The sequence below is a fragment of the Cavia porcellus genome, unplaced genomic scaffold, assembly GCF_034190915.1.
Source record: "Cavia porcellus strain 051 isolate PalLab524CR breed Dunkin Hartley unplaced genomic scaffold, mCavPor4.1 scaffold_9, whole genome shotgun sequence".
Taxonomy (NCBI): Eukaryota; Metazoa; Chordata; class Mammalia; order Rodentia; family Caviidae; genus Cavia; species Cavia porcellus.
Window position 1 is genome coordinate 58,422,165 of NW_026947492.1, and position 27,808 is coordinate 58,449,972.

Genomic DNA, 27,808 nt, shown 5'->3' on the forward strand with positions numbered 1-27,808 from the left:
TCATCTTCTTGTCTTTGTATTATTGCTGTTTGTTTCTTTGTTATTTTTAAGAAGTTTTTCATTTCATTCTCCCATATTACAAGTCTGCCCTCCAGTTCAGATAGTCTGTCCTTAGTTTCTTTCAAGCTGTTATGCCAGTCTTCTATAGACTTCTTAGTATCTTGGTAGTCCCTTTGAACCTGCTTCACGTATTCTATGCTTTCTCTGTTTTCTCCATCAAACAATTCTCCCCTTTTTTTCTGTTCTTCCATTCTACCACCTGTTTTTTCTTGGGTGGTAGTTAGCATTTCTCTAACTATTCTGCATACTTCTAGCTTCAGGTTATTGATAACTTCATTCCTGAATTGGTCTATGAGGCTCTCTATATGGCGCCTTATGTGTATTGGTGCGGTGTCTGCTATTGCCTGTTTCTCAGAATTGGGGGCCGAGGAGCCTTTCTTGTTGCTGCCTCTTCCCATGCTGCCTCTTCTTCTCTGTTCCTTATATATGCAAGCTTATTTAAGGGGCCCAGCTTCTCTCCCAGTCAGCCACAGCCTGATCGAATTGCGCCAGTTAGTTGTTCCCGCTCACCGCTGCGCACCAGGGAGTTACGGACCAGGCAGCCTACGCGTCTCCCCTCCCGGCCACTGTCAGGCTCTGGGATCTGGGTTGGGACAGTCTACCAGGTCCGCCGGCAGCGTCACGCAGGCCAGGCACTTTTCACCAATCCCGCCCGAGAGGGGGATGTGTGGCTGGAGTCGCCACCGCGCCCTGCTCCCGCAGGACTGCTCGGGCCCAGAAAGTCCTCTGCTGGAGTCAAACTGTGGTAGAGTGTCAGTTTCTCTCACTCACCTCACCACAAGTCAGTGCACGTCTCCCTGCCGTTCACAGATTGCCGTTCTCAGAGCTTCTGCGCGTCTCTCTCCTTGCTGAGCCGCTGTAGAGGCAGCCAGCCGCCGCGCGGCGGGAAACCCAAATCGCGGCTTACAATGGCGCGGGGTCCAGCCTCCACACCGAGTCTTTTCTGTTCCTGTTTTAGCACCAGGACTGCATTCCAAGTTGGCTTCTCTCAGCCCAGTTCGTTCCTGAGTCAGCAGAGCATATCTCCACCTGCTTATGTCTCCTTAGTCCGCACCATTCCTGGCTTCTGAGCTGAGTCTTTCAGAGAGCCTCCGGTAGTTGCTGTTATCTGTCCGCCATGTTCTCCCGGAAGTCCATGCTTCACTGATCCTAATGTCGGTTTCTGATCTCATGCTTGGGAAATTTTCAGCTATTACTTCTCCAAATATCCTCTTGACATCCTTTATGTTGTCTCCTTCTTTTTCATTAATCCCTATCATTCTTATGTTATTCTTCTTTGCATCATATTGCAGTTGTTGAATTGTTGTTTCCTGATTCCTTGTTATTTTTAAAAGATCTTTCCTTTCCTGTTCACTAGCTGCAATCCTGTCCTCAAGGTCTGAAATTCTATCTTCACTTTCATTTAGGCAGTTTTTACAACTTTCAGTGGAGTTTTTTATTTCCTGTATATCTCTGTGTATCTGCATTATGTATTCTGTTTGTTTCTTATATTGCTCGTCTAGGGATTCTATCTTTTTTTTTAGTTCCTCCAATTTTTTATCTGTGTTTTCTTTAGATATATTCAGAATCTCTTTCATTTCTTTTATCATTTCTTCTTTTACCTGGGAGATTATTTCAAGTTTGAATTTCTTTAAAGCTTCCTGGAGTTGCTTGTTATTTCAGTAGCTATTGTGTGTAATATTTGAGGTGAATGGCATATATTTTCTTCTATATACATTGCTCCTAGGGTTTCTTGAGATGGGCTGGAGGTTTGAGGTTGTAATTTGGTCTTTCCTTTTGTCATTTTCCTATATTTCTGTGTTTCAAGTGTTATTTGAAAGCTTCCTCAGGATCTGTTGGAAATCCCCTTCTATGTTTGCAGCTACTGAGACTCTGGCACCATGCTACCCCAAGCCACTGGGCCTGCAGAACCAATGGCCCTCCTCTGCCTGCCCAGAACTCCGCAGTTCCAGACAAGCTCGGCCTCAGGGACACTGTGTGCCCGCCTGCCCGTTGGAAGCTCCACAGCTCTCCAATTGCAGCCGGGATTTGGAGGCAGATGTAGATGCCTCAAACCCACCTCTCCACTTCACTGCACCTGGAAACCTGGAAGGACCCAAACAGTCTGGGCTCTGGGCAGAGTGCTCTGAGCACTCACCACAGCCTGCAGGGCCTCCAGAACCCGCGATGCTCCACCACTGTGGAGACATCCACAGTCCTCCAGACACACGGGGAGGCTGATGCAGGCGCCCCAGATCCGCCCAGCCCCTCCTCTGCACCCTGATGGCTAGGCGCCAAAATCTATCAATATCAAACAGCAATCAAACAAAACAGATTTAACTAAGATCAGTCATGATAAAACAGTATAAGTCATACAGGGCTCCAGATTAAGATAATAGGAAATTAAAGATGATTACTGTGCTATATCCTGATGTTTAGGGAATAGCTGTCTGTGCCCTCAATTCTAATGCAAGCAGACACACTGGGACAGAATAAAACCTATCAAAAAAAAAAGAGTAAAATCTATCTAAGCAGAGTAGTGCGAGTAATGTGGGTTTTAAATCCTGATACACTATTAACAATGTTTTCTGCCATCTTTTTTAAGACTCTCCCTCCCCTTTCACTTCCCCAGGGTACACTGTGCATTTTCAGGTCTGACCAAGACCCTTGGTTTTAAATTGCGGGAAGGAGAAACCTGCTATTTACCTAAGTGGTTCTGAACCTTCTGTCTCCTGGACTTGATCTCTAGTTGTATTCCTTTACCTATTAAAGCCTGTCTTTCCAACCTATCCACAAATACTGCTCTAGTTGCCGCTATTACTCTCTGGTTCGCTGTTACATAGAGCATTGTTTTCTCATATTTGATTTTCAGCCCATGTACTCTTTTTCATGTTAATTATATTTCCTATAAATAGCATCCCAGTGGACCCTCCCTCCTGATCTACTCCATGTGTGGTTCTTTTTTTTAATTTAGTGTATCAAGGCCATCTACATTAGAGATTATAACCAACCTTCTCTGCCTCATTTCTGTTGTGCTCTTTTTCCTTCATTAGTTGTCTGTTTGTCTTCTTCATTTCATTTTCTGCTTCATTCATTGAGGCCTCTCTGCCACTGTTCCTGGAATCCTGGTACTTTTCTCTCTCTTTAGAATGTCCTGTAGTATTCTCTGTAGAGTTGGGCTGGTGGTTGCGAATTTCCCAAGTTCCTCTTTGTCTTGGAAACATCTTGTTTCTCCATTACTTTCTAGAGACAGTTTAGCAGGGTATATCAGTCTGGGCTGTAGGTTATTTTCTTTAGGGCTTGGAATATTTCGTTCCTGGCTCTTCTTGACTTGATGGTTTGTGTTGAGAAGTCTGCCATTTTTCTGATGGGCCTTCCTTTATAGGTTATCTGTTTCTTGTCTTTAAAAGCTTTTAATATTCTGTTCTTATATTGAATTTCTGGGATCTTGAGTACTATGTGCCTAGGTGTAGCTTGGTTTTGGTTGTAGATGGCGGGAGTTCTGTACGCCTCATACATCTGATTATAATTTCCTTTTCCTATGTTTGGGAAGTTTTCCTTAATTATTTCTGTGAACAGCCTTTGTAATTCCTTTGTTTGTACCCCTGCTTCTTCATTCACATTCTTTATTCTCAAGTTGTAGATCCTCTTGTCATCTTCTAGCATTCATATTGTTACTGCTTGTTTCCTTGTTATTTTTAAAAAGTTTTTCCTTTCTTTTTTTTTTTTTAACAGGGTCTCACTATGCAGTTCAGGCTGGCCTTGGGCTCACTTTGTAGCCTAGGCTAGTCTCAAACTCGCAAGGATCCTCCTGCCTCAGCCTCCCAAGTGCTGGGATTACAGGCATGAGCCACCACACCCAGCTCAAAAGTTTTTCCTTTCATAATCCCACAATGCAAAACTGTCCTCCAGTTTTGATAATCTATCCTTAGTTTTGTTCAAGCAGATTTGCCATCTTTCCATAGAGTTTTTAATTTCCTGGTAATCCCTTTGAATCTACTTCATGTATTCTATATTTTCTTTATATTCTTCATCAAATGGTTTTCTCCTTTGTGTGAGTTCCTCCCTTCTTCCATCTGTGTCTGCTTGAGGGGTGCTTAGCATCTCTTTTATTAATCTTCTTATAGCTTGCTTAACTTGGCTAAATATTTCCCTTTTGAACTCGTCTATGAGGTCCCAAAGATATCTCTTTATGTCCACTGCTGCCATGTCTGATATTGAATATTTGGTGTTCTCATTCTCCTTTGTGTTTACCTGTACTGGGTCAATGTTCTCAGGGGTTGGACCTGGGGACTTTTTGCTGTTGCTTCATTTTCCCATCTTTTTTGTTTTTCCAGGAGGCCCAAGATTCTTTCTTTGTTGATTGCAATTCTTCTGAAGCATGCTGGCTAGGTGACCCTTCCCACTGCAGTGTGCTAGTGAGTTGCAGACAGCAGCAGCGTATGCTGGCCCCTCCCTTCTGGAATAGTCAAGCTGCTGAGGCCTGCACTGTATTACTATGCGCTGCCTCCCCTCCAAGTCAGTGAAACTTCTGGGGCTTCACTGCATTAGTGTGCACTGCCACCATAGCAAACTGATTTCACATAACCTATTGGGTCTCAGGCAGGTCTTGTGACCCAGGCCTAGCTCACTCCACCAATCCCATTCAGGAAGGAAACAACTGACTGAAGTCACTGCTGTCCCTTGTACTTGCCAGTCCTGTCTGGCCCCAGAATGTCATCCACCTGACCCCCCCCCCCTTTTTGTGGAATGGCTCCACTCCCATCACTCACCACAGGTGGATGCAGGCTCCCCACCATCTCAGCTCTCTGTTTGGCTGGCTGACCCCCAACCTCAATGTAACTGCGCCTCCAGTGAGTCGAAGTGGCGGACCTTGGATGGCTTGGCAAGTCGCCTGCTGCGGCATGAGCACTGATACTTTAGCTATTTCAATAATAGTACCGGGACTGTATGTTTGATTGGTTCTTCTCACCTTAGTTTCTTCTTGGGATGACAGAATTCATCTCCCTCTGTTCGGGGCTCCCTATGCTGTATTATGTTGAATTCTAAATTGACTTTCTCAGGGAGCCTCTGTAGCCAGCAGTTATCTATCTGCCATCTTTCCAAACATCAAATAATTAGTTATTTAAGTCACACTTGGTTATCATCACTTACAGCTGAAATATATACTATGTGATATACCTGAATAAAAAGTACATAAACATAATAGTTGCTCAATAAATGGCAGCTATTTACATTGACATTTACAATAACTTCTCCATCCAGAAAACTAATGACACTATGGTCACTCTATATACTGATGCAGCACTTGATGATTTTCAAAAGATATTTATATCCTTCTTGTCCCTTTTTCATTATAGCTCTGCAAGAACTTCTTTTTAACCAAGACTTCTTTTAATTACGAGAAGCATTTTAGAATGCTATATTTTGCACATAATTTGGTATTCTCATCTTCTCCCTCTCTGCTTCCTTCCTTCTTTTATTCCATGCTACTCTTAGCCTATTCCCCTCGGACCCATCTGTTCTGCTGTGCTGTGCTCTTTAGCACAGGGAGACAGATCCATGATTCATTCAGGCTACAACTCCATGTCTCAAGACATCTAGCTTCCAGCTGAGTTTGGCTAAAGGGAGCTACTAACAGGAAAGAGAGGGTGACTGGAATGGCAGGAAGAGGCCAGCTATTCCTTCTTCTTCCTATCTGCCTTGGGAGGTTGGCTTTCTGGCTACATGTCCTCCATGATTCTTGTTCCCACTTTCAGGCCTGCTATGATTAAAGTTTCAGATAAGTTAAATGATGCCTAGACCCTGGTGATTCTATCTCCTCTGTCCCCATGCCCCCCATTTTATGAGTCAGCAGTTTCCTGTTCTTAAACTCTAGGATGTTTGCTGCTCCCCATCCCACCACTTATAAAACCAGTTCATTTCAACCTTGTTCCCTGTCTATCTTGCTCCATTTTTGTGCTAGGGAACTCAGAGTTTTGAAAATAAGCAAGTGCTCTACCACTAAGCTGTGGTGCCAGTTACACCTGAAGTATCACCATTGATCCATTATACCTTTGCAGGTCACCAACTCAAGGCCGGGCTCTGTACAACATGCACAGAGCAAGGGATGCTCCCCAAGGAGGGAAGTGAAAAGCCTAAGTTCAACATTCACAAAATCCACCAAAACTCATAGGTAAGATCTGTCATGGCCTGGGCATCCTCCTTCTACCCGAGACCATGTGCAAAACTCTTTTTTTTTTTTTTAATTTTAAAAGGGAAAAATTAAATACAACAAAACAGAACAAAATAGGACATAAGAAAGCAATGTAAGAGATATAAATTTCAAAGCTAGATGATCTGAAATCTTCACTGTCTCTCATATTGTCTCTTGCTTTCTTCCAAATAGTTGTCCATGTCTTCGCATACAAAGAATTCATACAAAACAACATAGTATAAAACTGATCTGAACAGAATGAGGAAGACATTTTAGATCTTCAAAACCAGACAATAGGGAAATCACTAATGGCTGTTGTAGAGTCTCTGGTTCACTTCAAAATAGTTGTCCATACTTTCATGTATATTGAAGTTCAACAAAACAAAACAGGCAGGGGGGGTGGGTTTGCTTGATTTCCTGGCACTCTAGGTCCCAGCATGGCGCCAGTCCCAGTAAATGCTGGTGGCTCCCATCCTGGGCTGAAGGAGCCTGCCATGCTCAGAGCTGCTCTCCAGGGGGGAGGGGTTGCTTCAAGCTGTTCTTTCTGATGAATTGATCATTTCACTGCCTAAGTTCTGAAATGGTCAACACACGATAGAAAGACATCTCTTTAGGCTCCTGCTTGAAACCAACAGCATCAGGAAGCTGCAGGCCTTGATTCAGGAGCAGTGCAAAATTCTTGTTATGTCTCCTCACTGCCCACCTCACCAGTGAGCTCTGAGGTGTCTCTGGATGATAGAGGAAATGCCTGCAGGCCTCCATATCTTCCCAAATAGTCCTTGAGGGTGGGGGGCTCTTAGCCTCAGTGGAATCTAGTTTTACCTGTTCACTTCCTATTCTCTCCTTTTTCTCTAAACAGCCTTACAGAGGAAGCAGCAGGATTTTTTTCAGGTATTTGCTTCAGCAAATTTCCATTAAAAAAAGTCTATAAATATTAACAAGGGAGAAAAGCCAGATATCCTAAAGATGTCTACATGTCTTGACAAATATTTTATGAACAAGTAGACTGCACACAAAACCTATTTACCTACTTAAATTTTTATGACTGTGGCAATTTAGCCAACCTTTCTAAGCTTCAGTATTTTATCCATAACATGAAGTTATGATGATTAGTTTTATGTGTCCACTTGACTAGGCTGCAGAGCATCCTGTGAGCTAGTGCAACATAATTTTGGAGTGTGTCTATAAAGGTGTTTCCAGAAGAGATTAGCATTTGAATTAGTAGACTCTGGAAAGCAGATGATCCTCACCATGGTAGGCAACATCCAACCCACTGAAGGCCTAAATGTAACAAAAAGGTGAAGGAAAGATCAACTCCTTCTCTTTCCTTGAGCTGGGATATTCATCTTCCCCCTTATACACATTTCTTATCTTATATACATTTATATATATATATATATATATATATATATATATATATATATATATACATTTCTTGTCCTCAGGCCTTCAGGCTTGGATTAAAACTACATCACTGAACTTCCTGTTCTAGCCTGCAGGTAGCAAACTGTAGGACATCTCAGCTCCATAATTGTGTCAGCCAATCCCTCATATAATAAATCTCAAAAAAAACTCTACATATACTTATCTCCATATCCTATTACTCCTGTTTCTATGGAAAACACTGACTAATATAGCAGACAATGAAAATCTACTCGATGGAATGACTGTTTCTGATCTGTTAATGTCCAGAAACATGGCCAACTATACTAATCTAGGTGAATCTGCCTTACCTCCTGTGATGATTGACTGTGTCAACTTGAGTAAAAGAAGCTGTACTAAATTGGTTCAGCGATTCCACATTCTATGGTATAGAAGACCCACCCTAAGGCAGTTTGTCACCTGGAAGGAATAAAGGGGAAATGTAGAAGGGCACATCTACTTCTGTTTCTTTGGAGGATCTCCATTATTTGGCTTCCTCTTGGAGCCAGGTCATCTCCTGGCTTCCTGTGCAGACTCTTCAGATTCCAGCTCTGACACTTTCTTCTTCAGGTGTGGTCTTCAGCCTTCTATCACAACAGTCTCCTGAAACTGACTGGCACAGGACAATACAGTGAGCTCCAGTACTTTGACTGGATCCTTTAGACAGCCTCTACAGTCTTCCACATCTGACTCTGTGGACGGCCATTGTAAGCCAATCTAGTAAATTCTTATTTGTATTATGTATTTCTTATATCTTATATCTGCTTCTCTGGTAAACACTGACTGATACACCATCCCTTGCTATAGTCACATGGAAATGTTAGATGAAGTATAAAATAAGTTTCATATTTTTATTGCCACTTCAAAACAATATAAAAGGAAAGTCAGAAATGAACAAATGATTCAAAGCCAGAAGAGGATACAGGTGATGTGCTTCAGCAACATACAGGGATTCGGATTTAGATGTAGATCTTGAAAGGCAAGGGTTGCACTGTATACTAAAGATACGAGACAGAGCTGAAATGAAGCCCTATGATTAGAAGAAGGTCTTGCCCTTCCATGAAAAGAAAACTGGAAAAAATATACTCCAGGATTACAGAAGTTACAAGGAAACTTGATGTCTGAAGAGCGCTTGGGTAGGTAAATCAATGATATTCATGAAAACTACAGACCCTAGTCTCTACAACACACAAATGAGTGATTTGAATTTACTTCAGTGTACAGGTAATCACTGAGATAAACTAGCTTTTTTAAAAACTCACACTTCTAAAATCCTTGGTTAGACTGAAGCAAGACTCACTATAATTCTTCAGTTTAAGAGAAAGCAAATTCAAACTAGTTCTATAGGGATGTTTAACAAATCGATTAAGGAAAAAAAATCCTCATGAAGATACTCACAAGGACTAACTAACCAGAGGAGCAAACAAATGACCAATATGGAGCACAAACAATAAACCAGAGAGAAGAGAATCATATACAACTTCTAGCAAAAGATAGATAGTGAAATAAAAAAACTCTAAATTACATGTTACGTCCAGATGAAGGAATTAGAAGAGACATTTGAGGAAATCTCCCAAAATGGAGTAAAGAGGAAAAAAAACTCCAAATAAGAGATTGGGATATATGAAAAATAAAAAGACAAAGTCAAGTGTATGTCTAAGATTAAGTCCAGGAGAATTTAATAGAAGAAATTATGGAAAATCTTTATTGAAAATATTATGGGTTTATTATCAGGATTCTCCAAAGAAACAGAACAACCAACAGGCTATACGCGTGTGTATAAAAGATACTTATACATACACATATCCATATATGAGAGAGACTTACTATGAGGCATTGGCTTACATTATGATGAAGGCTAAAAAAGTCCCATGATTTGTAGTTAACAAGTTGTTGACCCAGAAAAGCCAACCACACTCTTCAGTCGAAAGGCTTAAGCATCAGTTTCAATTAGAAAGTCATTAGTCTTAAAACCCAAGAAGACTGATTTTTCAATTGGAGGTATGAAAAGACTGATGTTCCAGCTCAAGTAGCAAAACAAGAGAAATTTCTTCTTATCTGCAGGAGGGTCAGCCTTTTGTTCCAGTGAGGCCTGCAGTGGCCTGTAAGAGACCCACTTCCTTTTGCAAGACCAACCCTCCTTATTCAGTTTGCTGATTAAGATGTTCAGGTTGGGACTAGGGATTTAGCTCAGCGGCATAAGCGCGTGCCTTGCAAGCAGGCAGTGGTGAGTTTGATCCCTGGTACTGATAAAAAAAAAAAAGAAAAAGATGTTCATCTCATCCAAAAACATCTTCTTAGGCAACCCAAAGTAATCTGATTACTAATATTTTGGCACCTTGTGACTCAGTCAAGTTAACAAACTAACCACCACCTATGATTGATACAAAGATGGAGGATAAACAATTACATTATTAGCGACATCCTAATGAAAATTCAAAACCATGAGGCAAAGAGAAAAAAAAAATAGCAGTCCTTACTAATAAAGGAGAAAATTACCAAATGGGTTGCTAATTATACTGACAGCAGCTTCCTCATCACCAAAAATGAAAACCAAAAGATAATAGGATAAAGCTAGGCATGGTGACACATGTCTGTAATTCCAGCACTCAGGAAGCTGAGGTGAGAGGTTTGCCTCAAGCTCAAGACCACCTTGGGCTGCCTTTGTGAGTTCAAGGCCAGCCTGAACTAAATAGTAAGACCCTGACTCAAAAAACAAAAGCAAAAGCAAAGCAAAACAAACAATCAAACACAACCAAAAAAAGATAGTAGGGAATATTTTCAGTGTGGAAAGAAAACAAATCTCAATCTGTAGTTCTGTACATAGTTAAATTAATAAATGAGAGCCAAACTTTCAGACATGTTCAGACAAGTAAAGACAATGAGTTTACTTCATATACACTCTTCTTGACAATACAGTAATGGATATACTTCAGTAATAAGCCAGGAGGCATAGTAAGTGGGGGTAAACGAAACACTCCAGCCACCCACATAAACCTAGAGAGCAGACTGTTAAAATTTCAGGAATTTTGAGAATTGGTGTTTCTAGACATTGTCATCATTAAAAATTCAATTACATAAACCTGGAATTAAGTGAACCATTTAAAAATAAAGGTGAAAAATCTTTACAGTGTGTCACCTTTACTGTATGTTATTATCCATATTGCTGAGGTTACATCTCTATCTATATAATATATGATTTCCATACTATGTAACAATGTGTTACTGTACATCTCTTACCAAATCTATGTACATGCAGTGATATCATATTGGTAATTTGAGCATCCATACACTGGACACCAACAAATGTTATCATTTGGAGCTTCTCTAGTCCCTATCATCTGAGGGCTAGCTGTTAAAAATCTACTAGCACACCACTGACTATAAGAACTAATGTGTTATTTAATGCTACATCTAGGCATATACCTGAGAGAATTAAAAACATAGGTCCTCAAAAAACCTTCTACATGAATGTTCATAGAAGTGTTGTATATAATAGTCAAAAGATGAAACTAACCCACGTCTCTCAACTGATGAACAGATGGATAAATGTGGTATATCCATACAATGGAATATTACTGATCTCTAAAAAAGAAATGGAGTATTGATACATGCCCCAACATGAACCTTGAAAATATGCACTGTGATAGAGACCAGACATAAAAAGCCACACATTATGATTTTATTTATATGACATTTTCAGAGTAAGCAAAGCCATAGAGATAGGAAGTAGATTAGTGTTTGAGACACAGGAAATTGCAAGTGACTGGTAATGAGTATGTGATTTTTTGTTTTTGTTTTTACTTTTTAGGGGAAAATGAGAATGTTTGATATATCCCCAGCTACTTGAAAGGCTTAGGTGAGAGGACTGCTTGTGTTCACAAGTTCAAGATCACATTGGGCAATGTAATGAAACTCCAATCTCAAATGATGATGATGATGATGGTTTTTTTTTAATTTAAAGACAAAAAGAGAAAAAAAAACAAAGCAATAAAGGGGTACAAGTAGCACAGTATTTCAAGAAAAAAAATACAGTAAGAAAACACTAGTTAATAGATTACATATTGCCATCTTAGAAAAAGTTGTGCAAATTACAAAATTAAAGCATACAAAGTGGACATTCATACAGTGAGATTGCAGACAGTTCTGTTCAATGATCCAACAAAAACTCACCAATACGGTTTTCTATCCTACACACTTAAATATCCATGCAGTTATATCCTTTAGACCACTTTCTTTTCCTCTCTTTTTTACAATAACAATTACACTTTTTGGGTTTTATTACTCCCACCATTCTTATTACTTTTTTTGAAGAGAATAAAACCAAATGTCACAAAACAAAACAGAGTCAGTTAGAACAGAAGGATGGACATAGTATATGATGCAAAAATAGAATACCAGGCAATCAAAAATGATTACCATTATACCTCTTGCTATCTTGAAAAGAGTTGCCTATATCAGATGATGATGGTTTTTAGGACTCTGGCCATCAGGTAACTAAAGATAATAATCCCCAAGATGCAAAAAGTAAGTGAGGTAAACTCTAAAATTGTCCCTGCATTTCTGCTGGGGAAAGTTTGTATCAGGGTACTAAGTTTGAGACTGATAGTTTCTGTGAGTTGAGATGGAGCTAGGAGTCGGGGGGGGGGGTGTCAAGGTGGCTAACTGCACAGGGGAGAATACTGAAGAGAAGAAAGCTATCTAAAAAGAAAGCTCTGGTTATGTGCTGAGGGCCCCCCACTCAAGTCTTGAGTATGCAGGTGAGAAACTACACAAAACTAGAAAAAGACTTACCCCCAGGATTATAAGGAACTACTCTCAGAGATCACAAAGGCCTGGTTCCTGCTCCTTAACTTTTAGACTGGCAAAGCATAGCTCGCAAAGAATCAAGTGGGTTTGCAGAATCAGGTAGGACAAAATTAGATGTAGACTAAGATTCCTCTGGTTCCTCTAAAAAAAGCTGGAAAAATAGCCAGGGATTTACCTCAGCAGGTATAAACACCTGCCTGGCAAGTGCAAGGTAATGAGTTCGATCCCAAGTACTAAAAAAAAAAAGTTGAAAATAGCTAAAATCTATTATTTCCAAAGAGAAAAAGGTATATGCAAAACCACCCAAACTAAGAAAAATTGCCCACTTGAAATTAAGGAATTCTTTAGAATTGATAGAGAAGGTAATTACAACTCTTGGAGTATTACATACAATCAATAATCTAGAGAAAAAATTAAGCTGGTTAAGCAGAGACAAGGAAGCTATCAGAAACACCCAATTGCAGTAGCAACAAATAAACTCAATGCCTATGTCTTGGTTTCTAAACAACCTTCTCCAATAAAATGAACCAGGGCTCTCTGGAGAGATGACCACAAGCTGGGGGCGGGAAAATACAAGGTACTTTTGGAGCAAGTTATAGTACCAAAATGTAAGAAAGTGCTTTAAAAAGCCTGGGTGAGGGTGGGGATGGGAGTGAGTGGGAGAAGTCAGAGACAGAAGAGCCAGCCTGAAAGAGCGCTCAGGGGCCGAGGTAAAGCAATTTGAGCAACAAAATAAATAACATAATTTTGGGTTATTATATAAATTGGGAAGAAAAGACAACTCTTCATTACAGAGGATTCCAATTAATATATTTAAATACTCTCTCCTCTAGAACATGGAACTTCATCACTCCCACTTCCCATGAGAATGGGCTGAATACAGCCATTTGCTTTCAGAGTATTGAAAGGGGAAAAGAATAGTCACAGAATAATCTAGAAAAGACCACCATAACTTAGTGATTAATATCACCGATTATGCCACATAGCTATTATATACCTTTTATTATAATATAAGAGGAACCTCTTTGTTCTTCTTTCCCCAAGCCCATAATTTTAGAATAATCATGATAAATCACCAGACAAACCCAAATTAAAGAACATTCCACAAAATACATGACAGGTATGCCTCAAAATTTTCAAGCCTGTAAAAAATTTTTAAAAGACAGCAAAACTGTCATAGATCAGAAGAGAGAAAGAAGCCATGACCACTAAATGTGATATGGTATCTTCAGTTGGTTCTTGGAATAGAAAAAAGGCCACTAGAGGAAAAGCTGTTGAAATGTGAATAGTGTATGACTTTACAGTAATGTGCCCATGTTGGTATCTATTACAGTTCACATCCAGACATCCCCCCAAAGCCTCATGTACTCATAGGTGATGAGTGGGGCTTTTAGGAGGTGATTGGACCATAGGAGTGTGGTATTATTGATGAAGTAGTTCTCTGATGAGTTTATAGCTAAATGTAACTTGGGGAGCGAAGCCTGGTTGAAGGAGGCGGATCACTGAGGGCATGGTTTGGAAAGGCTCCTTTCCTTCTCCCTTGATCCTTCTCTTTGCTTCCTGTCTGCATGCCATGAGCTGATTTTCCTCTGTTGTGCTGCCTTTGCCTTGGACTGAAACCTCTAAAAACGTTGACCCAAAATTTACCTTTCCATCTTTAAATTGTGGACATTAGGTATTGTGTCCCAGCAATGAAAAACTAACTAAGACAATATCTTACTTTTGATAAGTGTACCATAATAAACAATAACATTAGTGAAAACTGAAACTGGGTCAGGGATATATGAGCAGGCAGTATATATTTTTTTTTCTTTTTTTTTTTTGGTGCTGGAAGTTAGATCCAAGAGGACCTCCATATGCACTACCACTGAGTTATATAACCAACTATACTATCTTTACAAATTTTCTGTATATTATTACAAAAAATGCAAATCAAATGTCTAGAGATGAAAACCAACATATCTGAGGTGAAAAATATACAAAATGAAATTAAAACAGATTATTTATTTCAAAATAAAAACTTTGTGAACTTGAAAATGAACCAATAGAAATTGTCCCCCCACCAAAAAAAAAAAAGAAAAACATGGGACAATTTCAAATGACCAAATATACATTGGGTAGGGGTGGAGGAAAAAAATTTGAAGAAATAATGGCTACAAATTTTCTCAGTTGGATAAAAATTTTAAGTTCACAAAACCAAGAAGTTTGGTGAACCCCGAGTGCAACAAACATGGAAAAGACTGTATCCGGACACATAATCAAACTGCTTAAAATCAAAGATCGAAAAAGGGTTAAGAGAGTACAGAATATATAGAACAAAGATCAATATTATGTTAACTTCATAAGAAGCAATGCAAGTCAGCAAATAATAGTACAATGTCTTTAAAGTACTAAAAAAAAACCTCTGCCTGTAATTTGAAAATATTTGTCAAAAAAGGAGAAAACTCTTTTTTCGAGTAGTGCTTGGAAAGCTGAATTTCTATGTGTGAAAAGAATGAAGTTAGACACATCATATACAAAATCAAAGGCCTAAATACAAGAATTAAAACTATATAACTCTTAAACCTCATCAGTATTAAAAACTTTTTTGTACTTTACAGGACACCATTAAGAAAGTAAAAAGGGTGGCGGTAGGGATATCATTAAAGTATGTTACATGCATGTATGAAAATGTCACAATGAAGTCCATTATTCTGTATAATTAACATGTATTAATAAAAAAAAAATAAAATGAAAATCCATAGAATGAGAAAATATTTGCAAATAATATATTTGATAGGGTATCATATCCAGAATATATAAAAATAACTCATAAAACTCAATAGCAAAATAGAAGCAACCAAAAAACATTTTTTTGTAGTGGGGCTCAAACTCATGCCTTGCACTTGCCAGAGAAGCACTTACACTGCTGAGCTAAATCCCTGCCTCCCCCAAATTTTATTTTTTATTTTGTTTTAATTTATTTATTTTGGTGTGGGGGATCAAACTCATGACCTTGCATTTGCTAAGTAGGCACATACGCCACTAAGCTAAACCCCTGGCCGCCCCCAAAAAATTTTTTTTAATTTTTTCCTACAAGAACAGTTGAGTAGCCCAAAAAATGTTTAAATGGACAAATAACTTGAGTAGATATTTCTCCAGCGAAGATTTACACATGGCCAACAAGCAATGAAAAGATACTTAACACTATTAGTCATTAGAAAAATGCATATCAAAACCACAATGAGATATAATTTTATGCTCATTAAAATGGGCATAATTTTTTTAAAATGGAAAATAACAAATGTTAGAAGAATATGGAGAAATTGGAATGTTTACTTCATATATTGCTGGTGGGGATGTATGATGGCGCAATTACAAAAAAGCAGTTTCTTGATAAGTTAAATATAGAATTGCCATATGATCCAGTAATTTCATTTCCAGGTATGTAACAAAGAGAACTGAAAACAATTGTGCAAAAAAACAAACAAACAAAACAAAACAAAACAAAAAAACACTTGTACATACTTAGCAAGACTGTTTAAAATTTTTTTAAAAAGTAGTTTGTACATAGATGTTCATAGAAGCATTATTCTCAATGATTACAAGGTGGAAACAATTCAAATATCCTTCAATGGATGAATGAACAAAATATGGTATATCCATTTAATGGAATATTATTTGCCCCTAAAAAGGAATGAAGCATTGATACATACTGCAGTATGGATGTATTTTGAAAACAACGAGTGAAAGAAGCCAAACATAAAAAGTTCACATATTGTATGGTTCCTGTCTCAGTAATTTTTCTCACTGCTGAGACAAAATACCCAACATACAAAATTAAAGGAGGGGGCCGGGGATATAGCTCAGTGGCACAGTGCTTGCCTGGCAAGCACTATGTTGTGAGTTTGATCCTTAGTACCAAAAAAAAATTTAAAGAAGGAAAGATTTATTTTGGCTCACAGCTTGTAACGGTTTCAGTCTATCATCAGCTGTGTCCAAGGCTCCAAGGCATGGCCAAGGAGCATCATAGAGAACAAAGAATTGATGGCAGAGCAGGTAGGCAGCAAGCAAAAGGCAAGCAAGTCTTTCCCTTTTATGCCATACAGCCTTCAAGGTGTTGCCACCCACACACAGGGTGGGGCTTACTATGTCCCACACCCAGAGCTCTAGCTAACCAATCAGTGAACTAATCCAGTGCCACACACCCTTCATCCCGGTATCATATCCTTAATCCACATTCACACATCCTAAATCCATCCACCTCTGAAAAGCCCTTAGATACAAACCATAACAGTTCCATTTATGCAAAATTTCCAGAATAGGCAAAGCCACAAGAAAAAAAATTGATTAGTGGTTGCCAGGGGCTGGGCTAAGAGGGAATGGGCACAGGTTTACTGATGAAAATATTCCAGAATTAATAGTTAATGGTTATATTACATTGTGAATATACTAAATACCATTTAAATGAACCTTTAGAATGGAACGTTTTGTAATGATAATTTCACAACAAAAAAAAGCAGTTACCATAAAAGTACCTTCTTTTACTCATCAATCAAACATTTATTGAGCAATTCCAGGCAAGATTAATCCTTGATACTGAGAATACAGAGAAGACTCAGATATGGTTGGTTTTTGAGTTGATTGGCAGGTAGGGAATAAAGAAAAACATCTTACAGAGACAGGTAAGTGTTACAGTTTCTTTGACATGATAATACACACTGTACATGAGGGGTGGCTTGTTTACCAATGGGGGTGACATGAAAGAAACCCAATGTTAAGGCTGAGGCTTGAATGCCCAATAGGAGTTTGCCAGGTGGATGGTAGCAGGGAAACATTCCAGGGACAGGATTTGGCTGAGCAAGCTCTAACAACTGGTGTCCAAGTCTCTGGTTTTCAGTAGACGCCAAGCCAAGTATCACATGTGCCATGTAGAGAATGGATTTCAGGACAGTGGGGTGGAGGTGAGTGACTTCCCCTGTCTAGTTGCAGTGGGTAATAACTTAAAAAAAATAGAATGACGTGTACATGACAAGATGTCCAAGAAAAGTGTGACTCTAAGGATTCCAAAGGGACTACTTGGTGGGTGGTGCTCACAGAACAAAGATAAGCACACAGGACATTCCGCTCTCAGAGACATCAAGCTAGAAGCAGAATATACCCTTGTCACTCTAACCCCCTCAGCCCTATCTCATGCATTCTATTATTTTTCATGTTTTCTTTCTTTCTTCTTGAGACAGTCTCATTTCCCTGGGCTTTCTCTGTTTTCCTGTTTGAAATATATGTTACTATGGAAATGTCATGGCACAATATAGTGGCATTTACAAGTGAAGTGTAAAGAATTTTCAAAACATGTAGAAATACAACGCCAGGGTTTAGGGATATAAGTCCTAATTATGTGATAGCATTCATAACTTGGGACACCATGTCATAAATACAAATACTCAGAAATCTGAGACAGAACAGAGGAGATAGTTAAGACTTTTATTAAGATTTATGTGCCCAGATTTTTAAAATGCATATGAAAAATATTAAAAACACAAAACATAGCACACCACTTGGGAGGAACATCTGGAAAAAATGAGTATCAGAATGCCAACATTTACTTATGAATACACGCCCTGGAAGGAGCAGAGGATGTAGACACCCCAGGGAAATTTAGAAAAACACTCTGTACAACGTTCTGTGCTATAAATGTTTCTTTAAAATTGTATGTAAATCAATTATTGGTAAATCATTTGTTAAATGCAATGGTGAGCACTATTTAAAAGATGTCTTTAAATAAAAAGATGTCTTAAGAATGAGCATTTTAGTAAAAGTACTTATTACCAATGGCATAATAGAAATGGATTGAATAAGGTTCAAGGTCCTTCATTATTATCCTGGCTCTCCTACCAACTAGATGTGTGATTCAAAAAAAACATTCTTCAACCTCCTTGGGCTAATTTCTTTATCTAATCTGGATTGCAATTCTGAATTTTCATTTACTAGTTCTTGAAGCCAGGTACAACCTAATGCTCAGTTTCTTTCAAGGGGTAACAGCCTAAACCAAATACCTGTGGACTGAGCTCCAGGTTCTTTCACATAACAGCACTAAGGATCATAGACCAGTTACCATTAGTCACCCATAGTACATAATAGACCAGTTACCAGTCACCCATAAATAACACAGCCAAACTCCTAACGCTGCAAACTTTGCTCAGTTCTCCAAAGTCTGGCACAGGAAAGAGGGAATACGGCTTTTCATTAAGAAACAGTCATTAAAGTCTTCTAGTTTATTTTGCTTAAAACAGCAAGGACACTATGCATTTGTCTTTGGACCTAACGCCTGCCATCCAGTCCCATACAAGGATGCCTGCCAACTGGCTCCAGAAAGTTCCATTTTATAACACTATTTAGGCACTACCTTGATTAATCTTCCATACAGGAAGTACAAAATCCAAGTGTAAGAATTCTTAAGCAAAAACAAGATTAGGCCTTATTTACTAGCAATAGATAACAGGTAATAACCAGTCATGTCTTTTTATGATTACTATCATTTTGTAGAGGAATTCAGCAACTGTCAGGAAGACAAAAGAAGCAAAGGAAATTATTATCTGTGAAGAATTTGCTACATGCCAGGTCTTACACTATGTAATTCATATACATTATTTATTGTAAGTCTCACATCTATCAATCACCAGCATACTATTTTTGGACTAATTTTATCTTTTTGCTTGTCTGTCTCCCTCACCTAAATGTATGCCCATCTGGAGGAATTTTTATTTTTTTGGCTTGTTTACCACTATTTCCTATATCTGGAACAGTGTGAAACTTATGTAAGTACTCAATAAATATTTGCTGAATGGAAAAATTGAACAACACATTGTTTTCCTCATTTGATGAGTAAAGTGAGGCACTCAGAAGGTAAAAATGAATTGTCCAGTCACAAAGCTAATAAAAAAGCCAGAACTAAAACCCAAATCACACTCTTAATGCTCTTTCTGTAGCAAGGGGCTTAACACTTTAGATCTTGAAAAACTCACCTAGCTTGATAAATCTATAACCTATATGTTTATGAAACACGTATTTATCTCTTGTATTTACTTGAAAATTGAAATTTCACTGAAAAGATACATTTAACATTTTAATGATAATCATTTTATCAAGGCAACATTTAAATATACATTTTCCCAACATAACACTTTCATTTATGGGTATGCATTCGCTACGTAATTTTTCACTTTGAAATTCCACGTCGTGGTTACTCTTTAGACAAGAAATACAATAATTCTGGACACCAACAAATTGACATTTACAAACATTGACTTTTAAATTACAACATTAAGGTGACTAATGATTTGTATGTAGTACTCTCAATGTAAAACACAAATACTACAGTGTACATCCATGTTGCCTGAATGTCCCAGTGTGAAAGGAGGTAGACTTGGCACATCGAAAGCTATTCCTACACTGAAGGAATATGAAAGGCTCAATAATTCTTCAGAGATTCAACTATAATAAAATCCATCTTAAGAATTCAGTTTGTATGAGAGAATGTGAAAGTGAAGTCCAAAAGAGGTTAATTTTACCCAAGAGAGAATTTCATATCCTTTCCCATTTTTGACTCATAAGCACCGGTGTTCTTTTCGCTGCACAGAACAACATAAAAGGAGCATGCCACTCATGATATCTTCTCACAACCACTTGGGTTTTAAGTAGGGATTCTAGTTACGCCTTCTCTGATACACATTCTTTCCCCTTCTCTCTCATTCTTGCCACCAACACAAATATCATCTAGCCTCCATGCCAGTTAATTTTTCATGGATTGAACTAGTGATGTGGCCTCAATTCTCCATTGCCAACTTTTTTTTTTCTTTTTTTTCTTTTTTTTTTTTTTTTGGAGACAGGGTCTCATTATATAACCCAGGCTGACCTGGAACTTTGTAGTGACTCTCCCGCCTCAGTCTCCCGAGTGCTGGGATTACAGACATGTGTCACCATGTCTGGCATTTGATTGCCAAATTTTGAAGCTATTTTTCTTTTTACTGTTAACAAAAGTAAAGGAGTTTGGAGACATATTCTTTAAAAGCATAGAAACCAGAAAAAAAAATTTAGACGCCCATAATTCAGCCACCCAGAGTTAGCATGTCCTTTCCAGTAATTCAAAACAGAATTTTTTGGATGAGTATGTACAATTTTGCATCACTCATTTCAGTAAACATCGTAAGTAGTTTTGCCATGCTGTTAAATACTCTATAAACACTCATTATGATAATCACAAACCAATTATTTAGTCATAATATAATTTATTTAACCAATTTTTTTGCTGTTGAAGTTTTAGATTATTAAGCATAAATTTTTGCTCACATTTTAGACTATTTCTTTAGGAAAGATTCCCAGAAGTAGAATTAGAGGATCAGAGGATATAAACATTTTTAAAGCTCCTAACAGATACTGCCAAATTGCTTTTCAGAAAGCTGTTGCCAATTTACACTTGCAACATTGCCAGTATATTTTTCCACCAATATAAATTTGTGTAAAGGATAATAAAATTTAAGTCGAACATACAGTCCTCAAATTATTAGTGCAGTTAGAGAGGCATCACAACCACGGCATAAAGGCATGTGGCAAAAGTTATACTGATTATCAGGTATGAGTGGTAATGACTGCATACGGAACAGAAGTGTCAGCATACAGAACAGAAGTTTTGCAAGTGAAGAATAATATTAGATTTCAGGCTGTCAAATCTAAGGCCTGGGTCTATTTTCCATTGCTATATTTAGGCACATATAGCCACTTGATAAACACTTGTTGAGTGAATTAACACAGAATCTCCTTTCAGATAACTTGGTAAGATCAGCTTAAAGGTAACACAATAAAGATCGCTTTAGGACATATGGTTTGGGACCAGTTACAAAGTTTGAGCAAAAAAAAATTTCACTGAGTTTTATCATCTAGTACACATTTTAATAGGTGATAACACACTTATTCAACTGCTGCCCATAATAAGGCATTTGGAACTACCGTTAGATACTATTGTTGGTTGCAACTTTGCACCATTTTCAGTATTGCCAACAGGTTTTTAGATATTACATAATAATGTAAGTAGTAGTTGTGTGACATTTTTAATCAAAAGCAGCACAAAACTTGATCTTGTAAACCACAGTATGGTGAGGGTGCAATAGCCAATTGATCTTTCAGCTCTACTTTACTTTCCTGGCCTTATAAAGATTTCTTCCAATATTCCACGATTCCTTTATTGTAAACTGCCAGATCAGTTGGCATTAACAATGTTATTGATGGAATATGATCAATCACCTGACATTTTTATAAGCATACTGTATATACACTACACCAGGAGTTAGCAAACTATGGCCCATGTGCTAAATCTGGTCCACTGCCCATTCTTCTATGGTTCACAAGCTTAGAATATGTATGTGGAGGGGAGGATGTTTCTTTCTTTTCAAGACAGGATCTCACGATGTAGTTGAAGCTGGCCTTGAACTCACTATGTAGTCTAGGTTGGCCTCAAACCATGGGAATCCTCATGCCTCAGCCTCAGCAGTGCTGGAATTACAAGTGTATACCACCACACTTGGCTGTTTTTTACTTTTAAATGGCTGAAGGAAAAAAAACTTGTAGAAGTGATATGAAATTCAAATTCCAGTATTCATTTATAAAGTTTTATTGGAACACTGCCATGCTCATATGTTTCCATATTATCTATGTCTGCTTTTGCACTAAAATGTTGAGCAGTTGCAACAGAAACCATATGGCTCACAAAGCTGAGGGTGTTCTCTTTACAGAAGTTTGCTAACATCAGACTAGACCCAAGTGGTTTTTAAAGGTATTGTACCCTCCATGAGACTTTGTTTGTTTGTTTGTTTCTAGATATTAACAGTGGGAGAAGGGTCACACGGTTTCCATAGTATTGCAAAGATCTGGTAAGGAAGACACTGGAAAACATAAATGCATAGTAGCAGCCTCAGATGGGAAAGCCTGGCAAATTGTGGAAGTGCTGGTCCAACTGAAGGAGCAACTGGAGAATGTAGAATAACTTGCAGAGGAGTTTTTTACTAATTGAGCTAACATGGGACTTTGGTGGGACTGAATCCCAAGTAGCCTAGTGAGGCTATCAGATGATGACATCTGTAGAGGATAAGCAAACTGCAGTGTTCCAAGTAGGGCAGGCAGAACTTTGATCCACTGACAATTTCCTACTAGTACTGCACATCTTTACTAGGTGTTTTCCAGTAATTTAGCAATCCAGATTTATGCAGGCATCTTCAAAGGCAAATGTAACCTGACTAACAAATGATCTGTAAGGAAGACTCTGGAAAGTAGTCCCCAGACATACATTCTCTCTAAAATACCACATTTCCACTCAGAGAAAGAGGGAGAATCCAGGACTACAGAATCATTCTCATGTTTTCCTAAGTCAAAGATTTGGTGAACATTTTATTTTTTTTCTCATCTTGATCATTACTAGAGAGGCAAATAAAGTACAGTAGGGTGGGTAAAAAGGGAGGGAAAGGATTAGATAAGATCAATGAAGAGAGGATCATCCCTGGGAGGAGTCTATTCCTCTTAGACTTTCGCCTGTGGCATGTAACATTCCTTGTGGATTGTGAACTAGATTGTGGATGATGGTGGGGAAGAAGATCAACATGAAAGCTAGAGATTCACAGACTATGTTAAACTTGAAAATTATAGTCAAAGTTTGCAGACAGCAGCTCTCTCAACATTCCTATGGAGGCAGGCTTACTCACCTGCAGTTAGGTGGAGCTTATCCTGCTAGGGAAAATACTGTTGCTGGGAGAATGAATTTGGACACAGTAGAGCTCCAAAAAGGGTTTCACAACTCATTATCAAAGATAACTAAATTGCTTCTTTGGGAAATTGGCTGCATATGGGGAATGTAACTGATAGTGGCTTATGTCCTTTATAAACAAAAAAAACATGATTCTCCAACACTGCCCCATCCTGTTTCTTAAGCCTAAGAAGGTAACGCGGGGCCACAGCTGGAGCAGACAACCTCTGCTCCCAAGCACACCACAGCTGAAGTGGGGAGCTCAAAGAGGGATCCAAAAATCAGAAGAGAGATATTTGTGAGTTGAAATTTTTTTTTTTTTTGTCTTTTTTGTTTTTATCGGTACCAGGGATCAAACTCACAACTGCCTGCTTGCAAGGCAGGCACTTATGCCGCTGAGCTAAATCCCCAGCCCCTGTGAGCTGAATTTTTAAAAATAAGCCATGACCAAAGGGATCAGCAGGCTGAAATAGCCAAAAGCAGCTCTCAGAAATATAATCCAGAACCAGGTAACAAAGCACGTGGGAATCAGAGAAACAAGAGCAAATTGGTGAAAAATAAATTGAGAGCAATCTGTAAAAGCCTAAGGCAAGAGTCTGAAGAGTGGTGAATGGCTAGATTTAAGACTACAGCACCAGGAGCTCAAGAGGCCTGAGCAGCAAGATATATAGGCTACGGAAAAACTTGGGTCAGCAATAAAATGGGTTTGGCAGGAGGGCACATAAGGAATTCAAAAACTCTCCTAGGACTTTATACTCTAGCTTTGGATTTAGTGATTCTGAGCATGGTTTGCTCTGGATAAGCATTAGGGCAGTAATTTTACTTCCCCCACATCAGAGACATCACTGAATAGCTTTTGGGAAGTCTTGCAAAGGGGCAATGGGTTCAAACATGACTGTTTGGACATAATCTAAGAAAATAAATTATTTTCCTAACAGCAACTTGGGACAATTTGAACTCACATTCCCAATTACCTCTTTCCAGTGGTTCTGTGTCCAAACCCTATCTGGATCAAGTGTGCTTCTGGTACTCACACTCTGACCTTAATCTGGTCCTATATCATTGCTAGGGCCACTCCTAGCACCCCTTTCTGGACTACAGTAAAACCTAGTAGTTCTCTCAGGACTCCTGAAATAGGTTGAAGAAAATGCCTATAGATGTTGTGAGATCCTGGCTTCAGCCCAGGAACATATAATTCTACATGTTACTACAAGACTTGAGCAAGGATTAATAAATTCAGCAACACAGCTGCAACAGGCATCAATGGAAGATTTGTTACTGAAATGCTATGTCCCTGAAGACAAGTCTCTTTGAGGGAACATAGGATCTCTTTTGATGTAGGAAGACTTGGTGGCTCAGAACTGGAATGTCTAGAAATTATTAGATGGAAGTATATAAACTGCTTTTTGGCTTAAAAAGTATCTTTTCTTTGTGAGACAAAATCTAGCTTCCATGGTGCCTCAAAACTGACAGACATTAGAACTTAAAAAATTTTGAAAGTGGTAGATGGTGAAAGACTAGAACTAAAAGTAAACTGTATGGAACAAATGAGTATTGGGCCTTTGCTATTAACCAATATTGTTTACTTCTTTAGTCATTAAATAAAGGGAGCCAGACATGGTGGCACATACCTGTAATCCCAGCACTCAGGAGGCTGAGGCAAGAGGAAGGATCACCTTGAGTTTGAGGCCAGCCTGTGCTACATAAGCAAGTTCAAGGCCAGCCTACACTACATAATGAGACTCTGTCTCAAAAAACAAAACAAAATTCTAAATATATACAAAAAAGGATCCATTTATGCATCAAAATCTTCAAGTTAAACAGATATTACCCTGGGGTAGTAGCAAACACGTATACTCCCAACATGCAGGAGGCTGAGGAAGGAAGATTTCTATGTGTTCAAGTCTATACAGTCAGTTTAAGATCAGCCTGAATTACACAGTGAGACCCTGTCTCAAAACAAACAAATAAACAAACATAGACACTGGCCAATGCTGAGACATACTCTTCCTTCCTGATTTCTACCAGGTACTCTGAGATGTTTCCAGTCTATGTGGTATTATTTGGAAAACACTTGGGAAAAGTTCGTTTCTATATATTCTAGTAGAAGCAAAAACAGGATAATTTGTGTAAGTGAAGACTGCTTTATGGGGTCTGATGGGGAAATTAAATAATCAAGTAAGTGGGTTCTTATAAAAATATTCATGAAAAAATTCATGGACACAGGAAAAACTATCTATAAAATACTGGCAGAGCAGAGGAAGCAAATTATCCCACATTGTTCATTTTCTGCAACACCACCATCTTCTCTGGTAGACTTAGCCATTTTAGCCAACAGTGTCATTTTCCACTGACACAGGTCTCATGCTTTCCCTAACCTTGAAGCCCTTTGTCTCACCTTCCTCGTGGATCCATTCAACAACCACCTCCTACATGAAATCCATCTACCCTTCAAAATCTTATCAAGGTACAGGAAGGTTCTGAAAACCATAGGTGCTCAAAGCATACTGACACTACGACTGTAATAGTAGCAGTTACTAAAAACAGGCTGTTGAGTGGAAATTGGTACACAGACTGCAGACTCCCTTAATTTAGGGTCTGAAGAGTTACCCAGTCCTTCTCCTCACACAACATAGTTTTGGCCTAGGTCTCTTGTTTTTTCTTATGTTAGATCCTTCTCTTCCAGCAGAGGGGATACCCAAATAAGTGGGGAATCCAAAGCACAAGACTAGAATGAAACAAATCCAGCTCTTCTATGTGTGAAGGTGGGGTATCTTTGACAAGATCAGTACCAGTGGCAAACCCAAGGAATTCTGAGGGAATCCAATCATTACAGTAGGTGACTCCTTAGGCCCAGCATTGCTCCATGTTAGTACCACACTGTCTTTTGCACCATACCTCAGGCCCTGAATGTAAAGTAGGCTGAAACTGTAGGCTTTCTTTTGGGGTCCTTCTCAAAGAGCATGGTTCCTGGGCATAGACATAGAGATGATCCCCTGAGGGAGAATGCTAAAAACAGAGGAACAAGCTGAGATGTGGGCAGCGAAGAAATCCAAATGCGTTGTGCAAAAGAAATTAAGAGCAGGCACATACCAGAAATTAACAGTCAAAACCACTTCCAAGTGGTAGAGAGCAGTAAGAAAAATGGCTCCATAGCCCGTCAGAGGAGAAGGACCATGACAGGCAGGAAGAAATGGCAGACTGAAATCAAATGAGCAGCAAATGAAGACCTAACCCTGAGGTAGTTTCCTGGCTTAGGCTAGTTACCTCAGGTTCCTTTCATTTCACCATGGAGCAAAACCATCTTGAGCCAATGGTGTGGAAAGGCTTGTTGAAGATGAGGCCTGCAGAAGCTGGCTAGCAGCACAGTAGATTCTGCGATGGAATACTGACTGAGGCATTTCCACACCAGGTTCTCTCTGCAGATGACTCCATGTTTTAGAACTTGTTGCTTTCTTCCTCACAAATGAGTCATTTTTCCCAGTTTTCTTTGAAAGGTCAGACTGAAAGTCAGATTTTCCAGGTTTAGATTCATCCATCAAAATACCTGATATAACTTTGGCAGAAACCTTCCTCATATTCAAATTTTCTTTCAGAATGAGTCTAACGGTTTCTTTATCTAAATTTAACTCTTCAGCCATCATCCTCACTGTTAGCTGCCTGTTTGAACAAACCAAATTCTTGACCTTCTGGATATTTTCATCTGTCCTGTGGATGACCGGGCGACCACTTCGTGCATCATCTCGAACATCTTCCCTCCCTTCTTTAAACCTTTTGTGCCAGTCGAAAACTCGAGCCCTTGACATAACTTCATCCCCGTAAGCTTCTTTTAAAAGATGGTGGGTCTCACTTGCAGACTTGTTCAATTTTACGCAAAATTTTATAGTAATCCTTTGTTCTAAATAGCGATCACTCATTTTGGCATTAAATGACACCAGAACATTTGCAGATGACAAGTGTAAGGGGAAGACAGAGGGACCAATCTCTATAGGACTGTAAACATAACCAAGTCGTTATTCTTGCTTCTCTGGAAGCCTTACCAGGAAAAAGTAAATTCAGTGTTTTTCTGAGTTTTCGCCCTTAGCACCTAGTACAGACTGAGGAGGCTCATGGGGCCAAAGAGTAGATGCAAAACTGGGCAATATTAAATTCCCTACAACCCACGTCTGTGTCCAGCCAGCGCACACAGCTCTGCCACTGAGTTTGCAAATCAGTCAACCAGGTCGTCTTGATTCCGCGGTCCTTACAAGTCTATAGGCATTAAAACAAGGAGAGCTGCAACGCTGACGTACAACTGCAAGGACGCCCCAAATCGGCTGAACCCGTAGTCGCCAAACCTACCGCAGCAGCCCAGAACTCGCCTGCTCTAGTCCCAGGAGATTGGCCCGCGCATGCGCAATCCCCTCCCCACGAGTTAGGCTGCGCGCAGACGCAGTGTCCGCTCGCGCGGAGTCCCGCCTCCGCCTCGCCACACCCCAGCAGGCCCTCTTCAGTGCGCGTGCCCGCCCGCTTAAAAGTCGGCGGAAAGAAGGGCGGGGAGGAAGGCTGAGGGGAGAGAGGGTACCTCCGGG

The 27,808-nt window shown here is 39.2% G+C and overlaps 1 protein-coding gene and 1 non-coding gene across 3 annotated transcripts in view; both read right to left on the reverse strand.

The window, feature by feature from the left end:
* Nucleotides 1-27,628, reverse strand: part of Gvqw3 (GVQW motif containing 3) — a 43,406-nt gene extending 15,778 nt beyond the window's left edge. The window contains exon 1 of one of the 2 annotated variants that reach the window (XM_023564622.1): nucleotides 26,683-27,628. In XM_023564622.1, the coding sequence (XP_023420390.1) occupies nucleotides 26,683-27,154 (472 nt within the window). In that variant the 5' untranslated portion in view covers nucleotides 27,155-27,628. Of the gene's footprint in view, nucleotides 1-17,915 lie in introns of those variants that run through there. The other variant, XM_013151199.3, reaches the window with a different exon arrangement.
* LOC111756410 (small nucleolar RNA SNORA2/SNORA34 family) lies at nucleotides 6,769-6,904 on the reverse strand. The gene has a single exon (XR_002790892.1). It is a non-coding gene; the product is annotated as a small nucleolar RNA SNORA2/SNORA34 family (small nucleolar RNA).
* Nucleotides 27,629-27,808: the final 180 nt, after the last annotated feature.